The sequence below is a fragment of the Martes martes genome (genome assembly GCF_963455335.1).
Source record: "Martes martes genome assembly, chromosome: 9".
Taxonomy (NCBI): domain Eukaryota; kingdom Metazoa; phylum Chordata; class Mammalia; order Carnivora; family Mustelidae; genus Martes; species Martes martes.
The window spans coordinates 1706080-1721988 of NC_137896.1; the positions used below are offsets into that span (position 1 = coordinate 1706080).

Here is a 15909-nt window from a genome sequence, read left to right on the forward strand (position 1 = left end):
CCCCTCCCCGCTGGTTCTGCTGCTTCGTCGTGCAGCTCAGTACGCTCAGGCGCTTCTGTGGCTGTTTGGGTTCCGTGCCGGACTCCCCCGCGTCTGCTTGCTATAGTTCGATTTCGGGGCCTTGAGGTTCTAGGGAACAGAGCTGCGGACAGCCCTGCAGACACCGAGCGCCGGACTCACCGTTCCCGCCCCTCCCCTGCAGCCCGTGTGCACTCCGCGCACCACCTGCGTTTTCTTACGCCCCCTTTTACCTTCCTTGAAGGGCCGTGTGCAGTTCCCTCTGCATGAGCTGTTGTCACTAACGTATTCTGGAACTCGATCTCATTTCAGAAAGACCCTTCGGGCTCTGTCCTATAGCAACCTGCGTGCTGCGACTGGTCGACCTCCGCCCCGTGCGCAGACTGTGCCGGATCCGATAGCCGGGTGCACGAGTGTGTCTGCACGGCTGGGGGGCTGCTGGGGGGACGTGAGGCACACGGGCAGCCCCCTCTGGACGGTCTTGCGTGTCGCTAGCCATGCAGTGGGGCCTCCCCTATGTCACCTATACCACGTGCGGCCCTAGTGTCTGGTCTTGCCCGTCCGATGGCATCATGGGTCGTCCGTGTTTGTGACTGTGCTGTGGGTGCCTCAGAGCAGGTGTATTCTCACGGTAGGGTAGAGAGCTTCATGGGTTTCCGGGCATGGACCCTGCGATCATGCTGACCAGTTTCCGGAATCCTGGCTTATTTTTGTTGGTTCGATGTGTTTTGTCTTGGGTGCGGCGATCCAAAGCCTCTGTTATTAGTGTGTTTCTGTCTTTATCTCCTGCAGCTCCTGCTTTGCAGTGAGGCGCTGGGTTTGTGTGTTCTCTGGTGCCTACATCTTCCTATGTGTCACTTCTTCTCTGAGCTGTCACTCTCACCGTTAAGAAAATATACGTTTGTCCGTGGGCTTGAGTTCTGTGTCCTGAGTTGGGACCATCATGCTGCTGTCTCTGCCTCTGTCCTCCTAGAAAACGTCTGTCCCCCCTTCCTGGTGGTAGGCACGTCTCCTGTCTGCAGCACACGCCCGGTCTTGTTTTCTGAGCTGAACTGAAAAGATTTTCTTTGAGTAGATGAATGAATTAAGCCCATTCATCTATTGATAATGACCAACATGCTTGGTCTTTTCTTTTTCATGATATTTTTATAATTATGTGTATTTTTAATGTGTATTTTTAATGTTTGCTGTGATTGTCTTCCTCTAAAGGGTATGTTCTTTGCTCTTGAGTTAACATTTTTTGTTTGTATTTAGGAAGGTTTAGAATTATATTTGGGTTATTTTTGCACGTAAACCTTATTAAACGTCTTCTGTCCCTTGGTTTTCACTTAACTGTTCAGCTTCTTGGTTCCTGTGGGTCCTGGGCTCCAGCCACTGCCTCATGGCCGCCGGTGAGCCTGTCCCGTGTGGTCTGTTCCCTGGCTCTCTGCTTCCTGGTTACAACACATGACCTTCCCCTGACCTCTGCGTTTGTAAGTGCTTCTCCCGTGGTGTTGCTGTGGTTCCCCCACCCACCTCTTGCGTGATGGGTGCCCATCCCACGGCAGAGTCCCCAGGAAGGCCTTGGTGCAGGGTCCCCTGACGTTTGTATGTGGAAAACGGTTCTTCTGGGGCTTCGACGGGGAGGACAGTTTGGCTGGGTATAAAACCCTTGGTTCGCACTTTCTTCCAGTCGTTCTGAGGCTGCTTGTCCGGTAGCCTCGCTTTGTACGTTGGTTTTGAACGGCTGATGCCAGACTCATTCTCTTCCCTTTATGTCTTATTTTCTCTGTACCTGGAGGCCTCGTCTGTCTCTTTGAAAAGTAGTCGTTCCGTTGAGGGAGCGTCGGAGTTGACAGGATGCAGGTTTCGGTCTCTGTTTCCCAGAATGTTCTCTCGGGTTCTGGTTTCAGCGTCTCTCTTGCTCCCGTGTCTGTGTTCCTCCTCCCGAGGCTCTGAGCAGGCGGCGCGGGTCTTCCCCGGGCCTGGCGGCGTGTGTGCCCTTCGCCGGCCCGCCTTGCTTCACAGTTTCCCTTCTTGGTGCCTCGCAGTTAACTTTACTCATTTCTGACATGATTTTGTTTCCTTTCCTTTTTTTCTTACATTCAGTCAACTCTTATTTCTTTCTGTTTTTAAGATTTTGTTTGTTTACTGATTTTAGAGAGAGAGCACGTGTGAGTGGGGAAAGGGGCGAGGGAGAGGGAGGAGCTTCCAGAGAGCAGACTGCGCGGAGCCGGTGCAGGGCTCTGTCTCACGGTCCCGAGACCACAGCCTGAGCCAAATCCGGGAGTCGGACGCCGCACTGACTGTGCTACTCAGGCCCCTGATTCTTCATCTCCTTCTGTGTCACCGTTTCAGGGTTTGGTGCGGTTTCCTGTCCTCACGTGCTCAAGTACGTTTCTTGTCGTTGAACGTGCTGTCTTCGTGTTCTTGTGTTCCCAGACGGGGTTTGTCTTGGATGTGTGTGGGTTCCGTTTTCTGACTTTTGCGTTGATTCTTTATGGATTTGCTAATCTCCCTCTCGTGCATTTTCCTGGTGATTGGGCGTCTCGTAAGACTCGTGGTCTGGTGGCGCCCTCTTCTGCCAGCGCTGGAAAGTCAGGTAGCCTAGCCGGGTTTTTGTTTGTGTTGGTTGTGTTGGTTGGACCCTGCACCAAGGCCTTCCTGGGGACTCTGCCAAGGGGTGGCACCATCCTCACAAGAGGTGGGTGGGGGAACCACGGCAGTGAGATGAGAAGCGCTTACTAAGCAGAGGTGGGGGGTTGAGGGTGCGGAAGGTCATGTGTGGTAACCGAAGGATCCTGTGTCCTCTGATGTGAGGTTCTGTTTCGTGGGACCCTAAATGCCCCTTTACTTCTTTCCCTTTCCGTACCTGGTTTTTAGATGGCTCTTGTCAGGGGCTCTGTGTTCCAAGGACTCTGCCCGCACCCGCTCATGTCTGTGCTCTGGGCGCTCAGACTGGGGGTCAGGTGGCACCCAGCAGCCATTCTGGGCCGGGTTTTGCTGGACCGTGGCCCCTCACAGTCTCCCCCCTCCCCAGTTTGGGCTCCACAGGGGGCTGTGGAGCGCCACAGGGACGGGCCAGTTCTGCTCCCTTGGGATGCTTTGGAGCAGGGAGCTCTCGTCTTCACGTTACGCGGATGGAGTCGTGTCTGTGTCGACTTGCCCTCCTTGCTCTGGGTTGTTTCTGGGGAGAGGGAGGGCGCTGCCGGGGTGACTTGGTGGCAGCGCGCTGTCCTCACCCTGTGAGCGGAGTGCGTCCTCCTCAGCCAAGTACTGGAGTCTTTACCGCAGCCGCCAGTCCTCCCGTCTGCGCGGGTGTGCCCTGTGCTTTGGGCAGAAGGGGCGTAGGGATGGGTGGAAGCGAGTTGGGGAACCACGCCATCGCGAGGGCAGGCGAGTGAGCCGTTGGACCCCGTGCTGTTCGGTTTTGTTGGGCCCTCTGGCAGGTCAGCCTGAGCGGCTGGGGGTCCAGCTGGCCCTGGGGGCGCGCGGGAGCAGCCTTGAGTGCCGCCTCACCTGAGGGCCACCTCTGTGCTTCCTGCCGCCGTGGGTCAGCTCCTCGCCCGGAGGTGGCAGTTCCCTGAGGCACCTCCCGGGAGGCCCAGGGCCTGGAGGTTCCTGTTCTTGGAGTCGTGGCGGCGCCGTGTCTGCGCAGCGATGGGCTCCCCGGTGAGCTTGATCCCGCCAGCCAGGTGGGATTGGGACGAAGGGGGTTTTTTCTTTCCGTTTGGTTTTACATCAAGCATTTATTGACTGTCGGATGGATGGAGCCATTTTGACCGTGGCAGGGCCGCCTTCAGAAGAAATAGCCTCCCTTGGCCGTCTTGCTGGTGGTCCCGTGTCAGGGAGGCTCCATTTGCCAGGGAGGAGACGTGTTGCGGGCGTCGGCACCCTGTCCGAGGTCGTTCTGTTTGTCGCCCCGGTGCCTGCAAAAGCAGGGAACCGAACAGCCCTCGATGGGCGCGGCTGCTGGCAGGCTCGGTCCTGTCCACCGCTGCGTCCACTGCTGCCTCCCACGCCGGACGCCGGCCCGTCAGAGTCAGAATCGGCTTCGCCGGCAGCTTTGCTTCCTGCAGTCTGTTACAGTGATGGCTTATCTATCTCAGTTCCTGACTTCCAGCATCTGTTAACTTGCTCTGTGTGTGGCCGCACCAGTCCCTGCGAACCTCGAGGTCGGCCGCAGCGTCGGCAGGGGGGTGGGGAGGGAAGGCTGCGGTCGCGCGTAGCTTTCCTTCCAGAAACCGGCCTCTCCCCGTGGTGTGCGGCCCCAACGGCCGCCGCGCTCCTGCCGTCCTCCTGCCGTCCCGCAGCCTTCGTGTTCATCGCAGGCGCTCGCAGGGGCGCTGCTGTCTCTTGCACCAAACGCGTTAGGGCTGTTGCGGAGACTCAGGGACTCGCCGAGAAAACCGGAATCGTTCATTCACACGAGGAGAAGCCGCCCCCGCAGGAGTAAACTGGAGGGGGTCTCGGTGGGGGGCGTCTGAAGGGGTAAAGGAGGGCAGTTGAGGTGGAAGCTGCTTGTGCACAGGGACGCAGCGGCCACGCCCAGCCTGGTGGACGGTGCTCAGGCGGTGGCCACCGGGTGCCGGAGCGCAGCCTGGTGCGTCGGGGGCTGTGGTCCTCGCCTGCCACCTGCTGGCCGGCTCCCGGAACTGCGGCCCAGTCTAGGCAGGGCCGGAGAACTCCGTCCTCCCGCCTCTTGTGAACTTGAGACGGCTGTGAACAGGCCGTGGTCGTGTTTGCTCCTGAAACATACATGAGCAACGTCAACCATCAGAATGCAGACAGTTTTCATTCTGAGCGGAAAACGAGCGCCCTCCAGGTGTGTGGTTTGAGCCCGGGAGCATCGGATGGAGACACTGCGACTGGGTGGCCACGATGCTTCCAGGAAAACCGGCCCGGCGACTCCCTGCCACAAGCTGGCGTCAGAGACTTGCAGAAACTCCGCCTTTCCCCTAGCGGGGCAGGCCCTGAGCCAAAGCGCTGCTTTTAGCCCGGAGACGGCAGACGGGGTCTCACTCAGATCAGCCTGGGGATCAGGGCAGCCCAGCGTGCCAGCCGGCTGACCACCGACCTGCCCTGTCCAGGAGTTTAGACTTTATGGCGTTGGGAATGTTCCTTTGTCAGCGAAGCAGGGATGACACCATTGGGCCCAGGTGTGGCATTGGGCTGGAAACGTGCCCCTCTGCTCGCACCCCCTCCCCGTTAGGGACTCGTAAAGCACTCCAGCTCAAGGAGCAGGCCTGCAGGAAGGAGCCTGTCCCCGGCCTGGCTTCCTCCAGCACCAGGGTTCCTTGGGACACCTGTAGGGAAATGTGAGTGGCCCCAGGTGTGTGCAGTCCTGGGGCCAGCACCCGGCTCTGACCCGTCCTTCCAGTGCTGTGGGTCGCGCCCACCTGTGTGCACCACTAACCCGGCTGTCTTCTCCTTTCTCGCCACCAGGGGTCAGGCCCAGGCTCTGCGGTCCCAGGCGGCTCCGGCGTTGGAACCCCCAGACAGTTCACGCGACAAAGGATCACGCGGGTCAACCTCAGGGACCTCATATTTTGTTTAGAGAATGAGCGTGAGACAAGCCATTCACTGCTGCTCTACAAGGCACTCCTCAAGTAGCATGGGGCGGGCGCGGCGCCGCGGACGGAGACGCCTGGCACGTTTTTATATATTTGCAGATGACGCCTTTTGTAACAAGCAAATGGGATATTGTTTAAAAAACAGTCGCCTCTTTACAACGAAACAGTTTTATATTCCCGTTTCTAAGTCCGCTCTTCAGTCGGAAGAAGACACGTTTCTGTAACCGGGAACAGAGGCCATGGGCGCTCTGAACGGACAGTTAACTCTTAACTCATCTTTGAGTGGCCTTCTTGCCAAACAAGCCATATCTAAAAACTGATGGAATCGTTTAGCAAATAATTAGCTGCCCTCTGTCACCTCGTAGCGGTTTCTACATTATTTGTGCATTTTGTTTTATTCAACCCAACTTATTGCGTAGGTGTGTGTCTACAGCAATGACCTCATTTCATTTATTTTATTTTTGTATTAGTCAGTTGGCAAAGCAAACTGATTTTTTAGACTATTTATGTCCCCGTCCCCTCCCTCGCCAGAGTCCCCGAGGAGCATGGAGCTGGTCGCGCTCGCCCGGAGCGTGGTCCCCTCTCTGCTCCGGGGCAGCCGCGGCGGCTCCTTCCGAATGTGCGGTCGGCATCTGTACAGACGCGTTTTATTTGCTCGAGTTTGTAAAGCTGTAAAGTTAAAAGAAATGAAAACCTTTTCAGCATAAATATATTTTACTTGCACTGTGTTTTTTAGCTAAAAGTGGAAACTTAGATGAAATAAAATCAAAGTTGAGAAGAATCATCAAAAGACTGTTTCTCAGTGTGAATCAAGTGTTGAAAAATGGTTGGTGTATTTTGTCAGTAATTGTACATAATTTTTGGCACATAACATGAAGATGGCTATGTAAACTATAATTATTTTGCTAAGAGACTGTAAGCAAGCTGTGGGCCAACTTTACAGATGTCCAGAGCAAAGCCCCTTCTTTGTACCTATTTTTTTATTACAAATATACTAATTGGTTCTTTATATTTTCAGAGGTTATTGTATTAAATTGTCTATTGATAGTACTTTTATGACTGTAAATACTTTGGCTTCTCCGTGTGAATCCTCACGCCAGACTGGACTTCGCGCGAGTGTGAACCGAACGCGGATCAGTATTTTTACACCTGCAAACTGTTACACCTTTTATTTCGTCTTTTAGGAAATCCCTGTCTTTCCATTTTTTCATGTAAATTTTGCACAGTTACTTGTTCATATGTAAATATTTTACTTTCAAAAATGAAGTTTTTAATTGCTATTGTTTTATATAGGATTGAAAGAAAATTAACTCCTTTATTAAAAACAAATTTATCTGTACCCGTTTTGGCTGTTTTTCCCAGTTTTCCAGGGTTAGATTCCACCAGAGGCTCAGCTCTGGTTCCCCTGAGGTCTTTGTCTATGAACTGCTCGTTAGAATCCTTATCGAAACCCCTGCGACTCTAGTAGAAGCGACCTCACCACCAAGGACAGGACCTCTGTGACGCAGGGTGAGGCGCGGCGTGAGCGGCATCCGAGGGCCCGAAGCTGAGCTTGCTCCCCGCACGCCCGCACCATCTGGGTCACCCTGCCTCGGACACAGGGACGCCGGGGCGCCTGCCCACGCAGCCGGGGCACCCCGGGGAGAGGCAAGGTAAGACCCCAGGGGGTCCACCCATCCACACACGGACACGCGCTCTGGCGAGCCTTGCGGGGCGATTCGATGGCCCTGGCCCCGGGGTGGACCCACGGTGATGGAGACAGACGGGGTCTCCGGGAGGCCCCGCCTCCTCTCTGGCTCCTCCCATCGCTGCCGGGCCAGCACCCTGCCTCCAGAGCGCTGTAGGTCGCCTGTCGTTGGCCTGCTGGGCTTGGGGTCCAGTTTCCACAGACTTTAACTAGTTGGACGATACCCAGCAGCATGAGGGCTGCCTTGCAAGTTACGCTGGCAAAGACCGCTCTCGTTAGGGAGCCTGTGCCCGCGTCTCTGGGGCTCCCGGCTGCACCATGGACTGGGGGGCTTCAGCAGTAGAGGCCAGAAGTCTGAGGTCGGGGCTCGGCAGGGTCAGTGCCCTCTGAGACCGTGGGGGGTCTCTTCTGGGCTTCTCCCCCCGCTGCTGCTGGTGGCTGGCATCTTGGACATTCCCTCCTTGTTTTCGTGGTGTTTTCTCTCTGTGCGTCTGTCTTTGTGTCCCCTCGCAAACTCCAGGACACAGGTCACACTGGAGTAGGGTGCCGGCGGTGACCTCATTTTAACTTGACTTCCATAATGACCCCGTCTCAAAATCAGGTCAAGTTCTGAGGTGCCAGGGGCTGGCACCGCACAGACGTCTTGTAGGGGGATCACAGTCAACCGTAACAGGCCGAAAGGCCGGAGCCTCTGTGGGAACCTCCCCACTCGCGGGTTGGAGGCTCCGCCCATGTGAAAGGCCTGGGGTAATTCGGTGATTAGATCCCACTTGCACTTGCTAACCAGACGACTCTGTCTTTTGCGAAGTTCTCGGCCTGAAAAAAATCAGGTCAGTGGGTAGAGGACAGTCGGACTTGGATTTCTGCAGGTGTGACCGACTCAGTGTCAGCTTCTCGCATGTCCTCCTGGGTCCCGTCGCTCTGCCGAGGACATTCGCAGCCAAGGTGCAGCCTCTGACGTCGGCGGGAGGCCCTGCGTGGCAGACGCACGGGGTTGTCCTTGTTTTCTCCTCGTGGGACAGTTACCTGCTGTGCAGTTACCTGCTGTGCAGTTAGCTGTCCGACGTCAGCTGTGGGAGCTTGGGTGGACTGCGAGGTCGAGGGCTGGGTGGTGTGGGCCAGGACGTCTGCTCTCCCCACTCTGTTCCCCAGAGCACTGTTCGCAGTCGGGCAGGAAGGCAGGAACAAGAAATAAGGCATGAAGTTTCGTGAAGTTTGGGAAGCAAAAAGGCAAAGAAAGAAATCACAGATGACGCCGTTGTGCCTGGAAAGTCCGGAAGAATCCACACACATATTCCCAAAACGGTCTGGATCTTGTGAAATTGCAGGGAGCAGGGTCGGTAGCCAGAATGAGCCGTGGTTCCGGCAACCAGCGGCCCGAAAGTGAAAACGGGTCATGCACGACGGGACCGGGGATGCTGGGGTACCTTGGACTACGTCAGCAGCGACACGGGAGACCCTTTGGCTGCGACTGGAGAAGCGAGGTCTGCGTGGCGCTCCCGCCATGTGTGCGGACTGGTCCCGGCCGCCCAGCTCGCGTCCCACTCGCATCCAGCAGGGCTTCCGCTGACCTTGGCGGTCTGATCCCAGGCCTCATAGGACAGAGCACACGTGGAGCGTTCACACCCCCGGATTTCGAGACGTCCTGTAAAGCCGTGTTGTCGAGTCGGTGTGCATTGGTGTGAGGGCAGAAGTGACCAGTGAAGGCGGACCTGAGTCCGGTGGTGGATCCGGGTGTTATGGCCACTGGACGTCAGAGACACAGAGTGGCGAAAGCAGGACAGCTGCTGGTGTGGCTGGGTGGCCTGTGGGAGGAGAGTGAGTGTTGCCCCCGTGTTCACACGCACGGATTCTCGGGAGATGGATCCGAGGCCCGAGAGTGGAGCCGAGAGTCCCGAGCTCGTAGCAGAAAGCGTCAGAGAAGACATTCATGACCTTGGCCCGGGCGGGCACAACCCAGAAGGAGCAGAATGGCCAAGTGGACTCAAAGTCTGTGCCCCATGGGGGACGCCGGGGGAGCGTGGAGGGGAAGCCCCCGGCCGGGAGGGGAACCCAGCAGAACCCACAGGCGCAGTAGAGCGAGAATCACCTCAGCAGAAACGTGTGGAAGACCTGCAGGCGGCCGGTGAGCAGGTGCCAAGGCTGCCCGTCGCGACGGGTCAGCAGAGACGCGGGCGTGAAAGCCGTGGGGCGAGCCCGCCGCACGCCTGCCACGGGGACCCCGAGGGACAGAGATGAGCGGGTGCTCCCACGCCGCTGGCCCTTCCGGGCGGGCTGGCCACTTCGGGGAACTGCTGCGCTTTGAAGAAAGGGAAGCGCGTGACCCCGCATCTCCCGCTGGCGCAGCTCGAGACAGGCGGTTGCCTTTGTCCACCAGGGGCCGGACAGGAACGTTCGAGGTGGTGCTTGTCACCGATGGCTTGAAGTGGGAACAGCCCACCCGTCCGTCCGGTGGCGGCTGCAGATGCACCGTGGGGTGCTTCTCAGTGGAATATGACGGGGGACGAAAAGCAGTGACGCTGCTCAGTAGCGTGGCCGGGTCTCTGAAGAACCCGGAGAAAAGCCCCGACAGAGCCCGCCCCTCGGTTCAAGCTGCCGGACGCTCAAGACAGGACGACTCCCGGGGGCGGTGGGAGTCCGTGTGGCTCCCCCCGGGGGCTGGTGGGAGGGCCCCCGGGACCCTTGGAGCTGACGGGAGCATTCTGTCTCCGTCTGGGTCACACGGGTGTGTGAGTGCAAACGGGCCGACAGGTAGGGTCCGCGTGGCAGCATATGGAGAAGGTCTGCAGAGAAACCTGGGGAAATGACTCTGGCTTCGGATGCCCCCGGGCCGGACCTGGGCTCCCCCTGGGCAGGTCTCCTGGCCCCGTGGGATCTGGTGCCACACGAGAGGAGGCGTGTGTGTGTCTTGGGGTTGGTGGCGACTCGTGGTCGTCTAGAGATCGCCCATGGTCGCTGGCTAACTAGTTCAGTGTTAACTAGTTTTTCCTTTTATCAGACTGTGGTCTCCAAAGGTAAGTTTTGTCTTAAAATAAGTAAATAGGTAAATAAAAAGGCCTACCTATCCTCTTCACTCATCCCCGCGTCAGGGCCTGGCTTGCCCCTAGCCTGACCCTGCCTGGGGCAGACAGCCGGGTGGCAAGTCACCTGTCCTGGTCTCTGGTGTGTCCAAGCAGCGTTGGGATCCATCTGGGGCCTCCGGATCCTGCGTGCAGGGTGCAGTGTCACGGGAGAGGCCGGGCAGTTAGACCACAGTCCGCAGGGGACTTTCCAGCCACCGGCTGCCAGCCCTCCCTTCCTCTGGGCCGTTCTGGGCCATAGCCGGGCCACGCATGCCCAGGGAAGACCAGCCCCAGCAACTTAGCCCTTCTGCTTAAGAGACAAATCACACCTGTTTTCCAGGAATCAAACTGCCTCTTCCTCAGGCTTTGTCCTAGCTGCCGGAAACTCTGTATTTTTGAGAACGGACACGCACCTGTCTTTAAAACGTCTGTATTCAGCAGGTGTCAATGAGCACTTGCACATGCAGGGTGCCTTTCCAGGGGCTGGTGGGTGTGGCCAAGGCACAGTCCCCGGAGGAGATCAGGCAGGGCTCGGGCTGGGAGAAGTGTCCTGGGGGGAGGGGGCGGGCGGGCGAGCCCATGGCAGGTGCACTCGGAAGGCGCGGGCGGTCTCCTCTGGGCGGGTCGGGAGAGGACGGTGGGAACAAGTTTCGTGTGCTTATTTGGAACTCAGGAGCCACAGTGAGATGCCAGCACGCTCTGCTAGTTGGGGCGCACCCGGAGCCCCGCGGGGCTGGAGGCCGCGCAGCCCGGGCACCTACACCAGGGACACCGTGGACAGCAACGGGCACATTGTCAGGGCGCTGAGTGCGCGGCCGTGTTGACGGAGCTCTCCGGAGGCCTCCAACCAACCTCCAGGCAGAAGGTGTGAAGGACCCCAGAATCCCACAAAGGCTCCCCCCGCCCCGGGGCAGGGAAGCAGGAGCCACGGTCCCCCCGTGTGGAGAGGCCGCAGCTGGCCTTGGCTGAGAGAAGGGTGTCTGGCCAGTCCTCAGGCCCTGGGGACCTGTCCCTCCCTCGGGGCTGCTGGGCTCCGGGGTCACCAGGGACCCTTCTGCTGCTACCAGCGGCTCACACGGGCTAAGACTCGGCACCCTGCTCGCCTCCAGGCAAGCTCGGGCCTGCCGTGTCTGTGTCTGTGAGGACACGCGGCTGCTGGGGACCCATCAGCTTCCCGCCGCGCCACCGCCCCTCCCCTCCCCGGTCCCGCTCTGCAGCTCCAGGCGCCGCACAGCCCTGATCGCTGGCCCAGAGGCCTGCAGTTTCCCGGGGGAGCTCTAAACTCAGACTTTCTTTCTGATGGCTGGAGAGGTAGCGAGGGATTTAATTTCTTGGCTTTTCAGTGTCGACCGTTGCGGTTGGCTGGACACGGCCCCCAAAAGTCCAGGTGCCAACCCTCGGAGCCTGTCAGCATGAACTTATTTGGATAAAGGGTCTCTGTAGAGGTCAGCAAGGTGAGATGAGACTATCCCGGCTTGCCTGGGTGGCCGGTCCAGTGATGTGTCCTTGTACGAGGGGGTCAGACGGAGAAGCCACGTGAGGATGGGGCGAAAGTGGAGCGACGTGGCCACGAGTCGAGGACCCCGGCCAGCAGGAGCTGGAAGGGGCGAGAAGGACCCTCCCCAGAGCCTGCGGAGGGAGCCTGGCCCTGCCCACAGAGGGGTTTCAGCGTGGCGATACCAGCCTCGGACTTCTGGCCTCCAGACCCGAGAGGAAATAAGTGTGATGTAAGCGACCCAGTGTGTGGCCCTTTGTTACAGCCACGGGATCCCAGGGCTACAGTTAGCTCAGGGCTTAAGACAAGCCATGCGGTCGGACCATGACTGTGGCTGGGCCGACCCGCTGTCCGGTGCTTCCCCTCCAAAGGGTGGCCCGGGGGTCCTCAGCCCTGTCCAGAACCCCTCTGTCCCAGCTGGCACTCCTGTCCTCGGCTTCCTGCCTGACAGAGCCCCTCCCTCGCAGTGACCTCAGCCACACGGACTCTCAGGCCACCGAGGGCCAGGACTTTGTGTGGCAGAGGGGACGGTGCCAAGAAGGATCCTTACCGGTCTGTGACTGTCCCACCGGGCCTTCCCAGCAGGATCCACTGACCTGTGCCCTCTGCCAGCGCCTCTGCCCCCGCCTCCGGGGCTGCTAAGTTTCCTGCTAAGTTTGCCTCTTAGTTTCCATGAAAACCATCCCAGAGGAGAAGGCCAGGTGGCGGCAGGCACAGTCTCGCTCCGGCCCCAGGAGAAGGGAGCTCACACCTCCCGGCATGGCCACCCCCTGCCAGAGCCCTTCCTTGGGCGTCCGCCCTGCCCCTCCGGGTGGGCCTGTGAAGGGGTCCACCTGGACTGGCAGCCACGTGAGGGGCTCTGTGGCTGGTGCAGGAGTGGGCCTGCCAGCCTTGCGTGGCTGGCGGGGGTCACCAGGCCCCTCACTCTCTGTGGGACACAGGTCTGGCGGCCACTGTGGGTGCCTTGGTGGCCATATGAACAGGGAGGGATGGCTTGGGGGGGTGTGGAGCCGGCTGGGCTCGAAGTCAGTGCCAGTCTTCACTCTACTGAGCTGACAAATGCCATTACTGTCCCAGCCCGTTGATGTGGGTTTCCTGAAAACGCCGGGACGGATGCCCCCATCAGCCTCAGTTTCCGCATCTGGAGAGCAGGGATGACGCCTCCTTCCCGGTGGTCTCAGCAAAGGAGACCAGCCCCTTCACAGCTGCCGCCCATGGCCCCAGGAGCGACCCGCCCACTGGCTGCCGGGGTGGAGGGTGGAGGGGGACGATGCGTGCTCTGCGCACACACACTTCACGCCCGTGCACAGCTCGCTTGGGAACGGCAGCTCATGGCCTGGAGGGTTGGCCGGGCAGCTAGGTCCCCCAGCGCCCACCTACTCCCTGGACTGTCCCAAGTGCACTTGGCCTCTGCCTCATCTCACTTCATCTTCCCACCTGCTCACGGCCAGCTGGTGTTGGCCCGGAAACCTTTAGGGGACTTGGGCAAGGTCACGAGCTTCACGAGGGGCAGAGCTGGACGACACCCTGGGTCTTAACTAGCCAGGCTCTGGCCACACTCCTGCTGCCGCCCCGAGGGAGGTCAGGGGCCTGGCTGGTGGGGCTTCTCGACTGGGACTGGGGCTCCTCCCAGCCACACGCTAACAGGTGCTCGGAGCACCACAGAGACAGCCGGGGAGGTCGCTGTCCTGCCGAGATGGGGAGACAGACCACGGGAAGGCTAGAGCTACAGCACGTGGACATTAAATCACTAAGTTGGTCTAAAGCATCGAACACGGACCATGAGGAGAGCCTGGGAAGGCTCAGGAGAAATGGGAAAGCTTTTCCCGCAGGGGAGTCTGAGGATTCCGGACCACACGGGCCTTCAGGGAGGCCGTGCAGGTGCATCCCCCGGGAGTCCGCTGCCCGGCTCAGCAGGGTCCCCGCGGCTGGAGCTCAGCGGGGCCAGACCTCCCCCTTCCCTGTGCTCACGTGGTCTCTGAGGTGAGTTTTCAGGGAGACCGTTCATCCTAAACAGAACTGCCTGGGGGCATTTCCTGAAGCCCGATGGGCAGCTGTGGGGTCACCATGGACCGTGGACAGTGCAGCGTGGGGACAGCGCAGCTTGGGGACCGCACATCTCCAGGTGAGGGTGAGCGCCTGGGGCCGCGGCAGGGTGCATTGGTGGGTGTTTGGGGGTGTGTGATGGAGCGTGATGTTGGGATGGTGGAGGGAGAAACTCGTGAGCCAGTCCTCTTCAATAGCCCCAGCCACGCGGTCATAGACCACTCCCTCTGCCCTTTGGTGGGTGTCTAGGGCCCTGGGCTCCCCGCCAATCCTGAGGACCAATCTTTGGTGGGGTCTACTGCTGTCCTGATGACTTAATGCCTTCGTGGTGTCAGTCCCCAAAGTGCTGCCCCATCCCGATAAGACCCCTGAGGGCCTGAGTCAGGACACGGTCACTGCCACCCAGGCCCTGGGAGCCCACTGGCCAGGGCAGCAGGTGCAGGACGTGGACACTGTGGGATGGGTCCTCTGTGGGAGCCTCTGGCCCGGGTCCCACTTGTGGAGGGGGCTGGCTCCCCCTGCCCCCCCCATGTTCGGACCCGGTGACCGAGGACCCTTCCCTCTCCTGTGAGGCTCCTGGGAGCCACAGACTGGAGGGCTTGAGTGACTGTTGCCTGTGCCCAAGCACCAGCCTTGGGTCTGAGGTGCCACCGGGCTGTGGGCAGAGAGGGGCCCTGGATGCTGGATGCTGTGGGGCCGGGCCCAGGTCCGCCAGCCAGCACCCCCACTCACTCGCGGGGAGGGTCCTGAGAGGGCAGCTGACCGCGGCTCGGCTGCAGGTGGGAGCAGGCTCCCCTTCATGCCCTCAGGGCTGTCGTGGGGCCCTGCAGGCCACAGGCTCAGGGCTCAGGGCTCTCAGCATGCTCTGAACGGGAGAAAGACCGGGCGGTCTCAGAAAGTCAGCCGCTGTCGTCGTCCCGGCGCTTGGGGTCACAGTGCGTCCTGAGCATCTCACCATGGGACGCCGCATCAAGGCATCCCTCGTGGGGCAGATTTGCAATCAGCTGGTCCCCTCCTGCCACCCCGGCCCCTGCAGTGTCTCTGCTAAGGTACTGTTTCCAGGGACCCGCCTCTCCCACCCCCGCCCCTGCCCAGCCTGGCCGTGTGCTCTCCGGTACAGGGCGGCCCCCAGGGACATGCGGCCTGAGCAGCATCGGGTGTGGGGAGAGAAGGGGGGCCTTTTCTCAGGGCACTCAGGGTCTGGAGTGAGACGGGAGAGGAGGAGGGGACCCGCACTCCGGGCTCCCACGAGGCAGTGTCCGTCTGTGTCTATCTGTTCGAATTACGTTCTGAGTAAGAGTCTGCTTCTCTCCATGTGGCCCTTCCGGGACTGAGGCAAGGGTGCCCCTGCCCATCTGTCCACCGTACGGTCGCTGGAAGAGGAGCCGTGGCTTGTGGCACTGTGACCCGAAACGTGGAGGTTTCTTGCTGGGTCCTGCGTCCCATGTGCTCGCCTTCTCCTTCAAACACCCTCCAGCGGTGTCCACTCCTAGCCATGCCCTGATTGGGCCCAAATTGGGCTCACTGGCCTTGTCTGGAGCTCTAGACTGTGTGGCTGTGGTCCCGTGGGTCTCTGTGGGGGTGTCCACAGGCATGGCCGGTGAGACGGCCAGAGCCAAGCAGAAATCTCCCCACGCCCGGGGCAGGGCTGGGACGGCCCCCCAACCCCCACCCTCCCCTGAACACTGCTTCATCTTCCTTCTGCTCCTGCCCTCTGTCTGTCCTCAAACCCCGGCTCTTCCTAATCTGATCAAGGGGTCCTTCTCGGGGCTGCTGTCCTCTCCCTGGCAAGGCTGGCCTTGACCTCTTGCCGTGAGGGTGGGCTTTGGATTGATGGCTGAACAGACCATGTGGCCGTGGCATCGTAAGGTGTCCTGGGGTCTCATGTGCATCTGGGCATCTCTCTGTGTCCCCTGGGCCAGTCCCGGGGTGCTCTGGTCAGCAGGACCCAGCCTCCTGGGCCCTGAGGGTGGGCTGTCACCTCGGGGTGGACTCAAGGCTGCCGGGGGCTGTGCCCCTGTACCCCTGTGCCCTGACGGGTCTGAATGC

The 15909-nt window shown here is 59.7% G+C and overlaps 1 protein-coding gene across 1 annotated transcript in view; it reads left to right on the forward strand.

Annotated features, from left to right (window-relative positions):
* TAF4 (TATA-box binding protein associated factor 4) overlaps positions 1–6909 on the forward strand; it is a gene marked incomplete at its 5' end in the record, with an annotated part of 61618 nt that extends 54709 nt beyond the window's left edge. The window contains one exon of the mRNA XM_080813967.1: positions 5443–6909. Coding sequence (XP_080670093.1) covers positions 5443–5610 — 168 coding nt within the window. The 3' untranslated portion in view covers positions 5611–6909. The remainder of the gene's footprint in view (positions 1–5442) is intronic.
* Positions 6910–15909: the final 9000 nt, after the last annotated feature.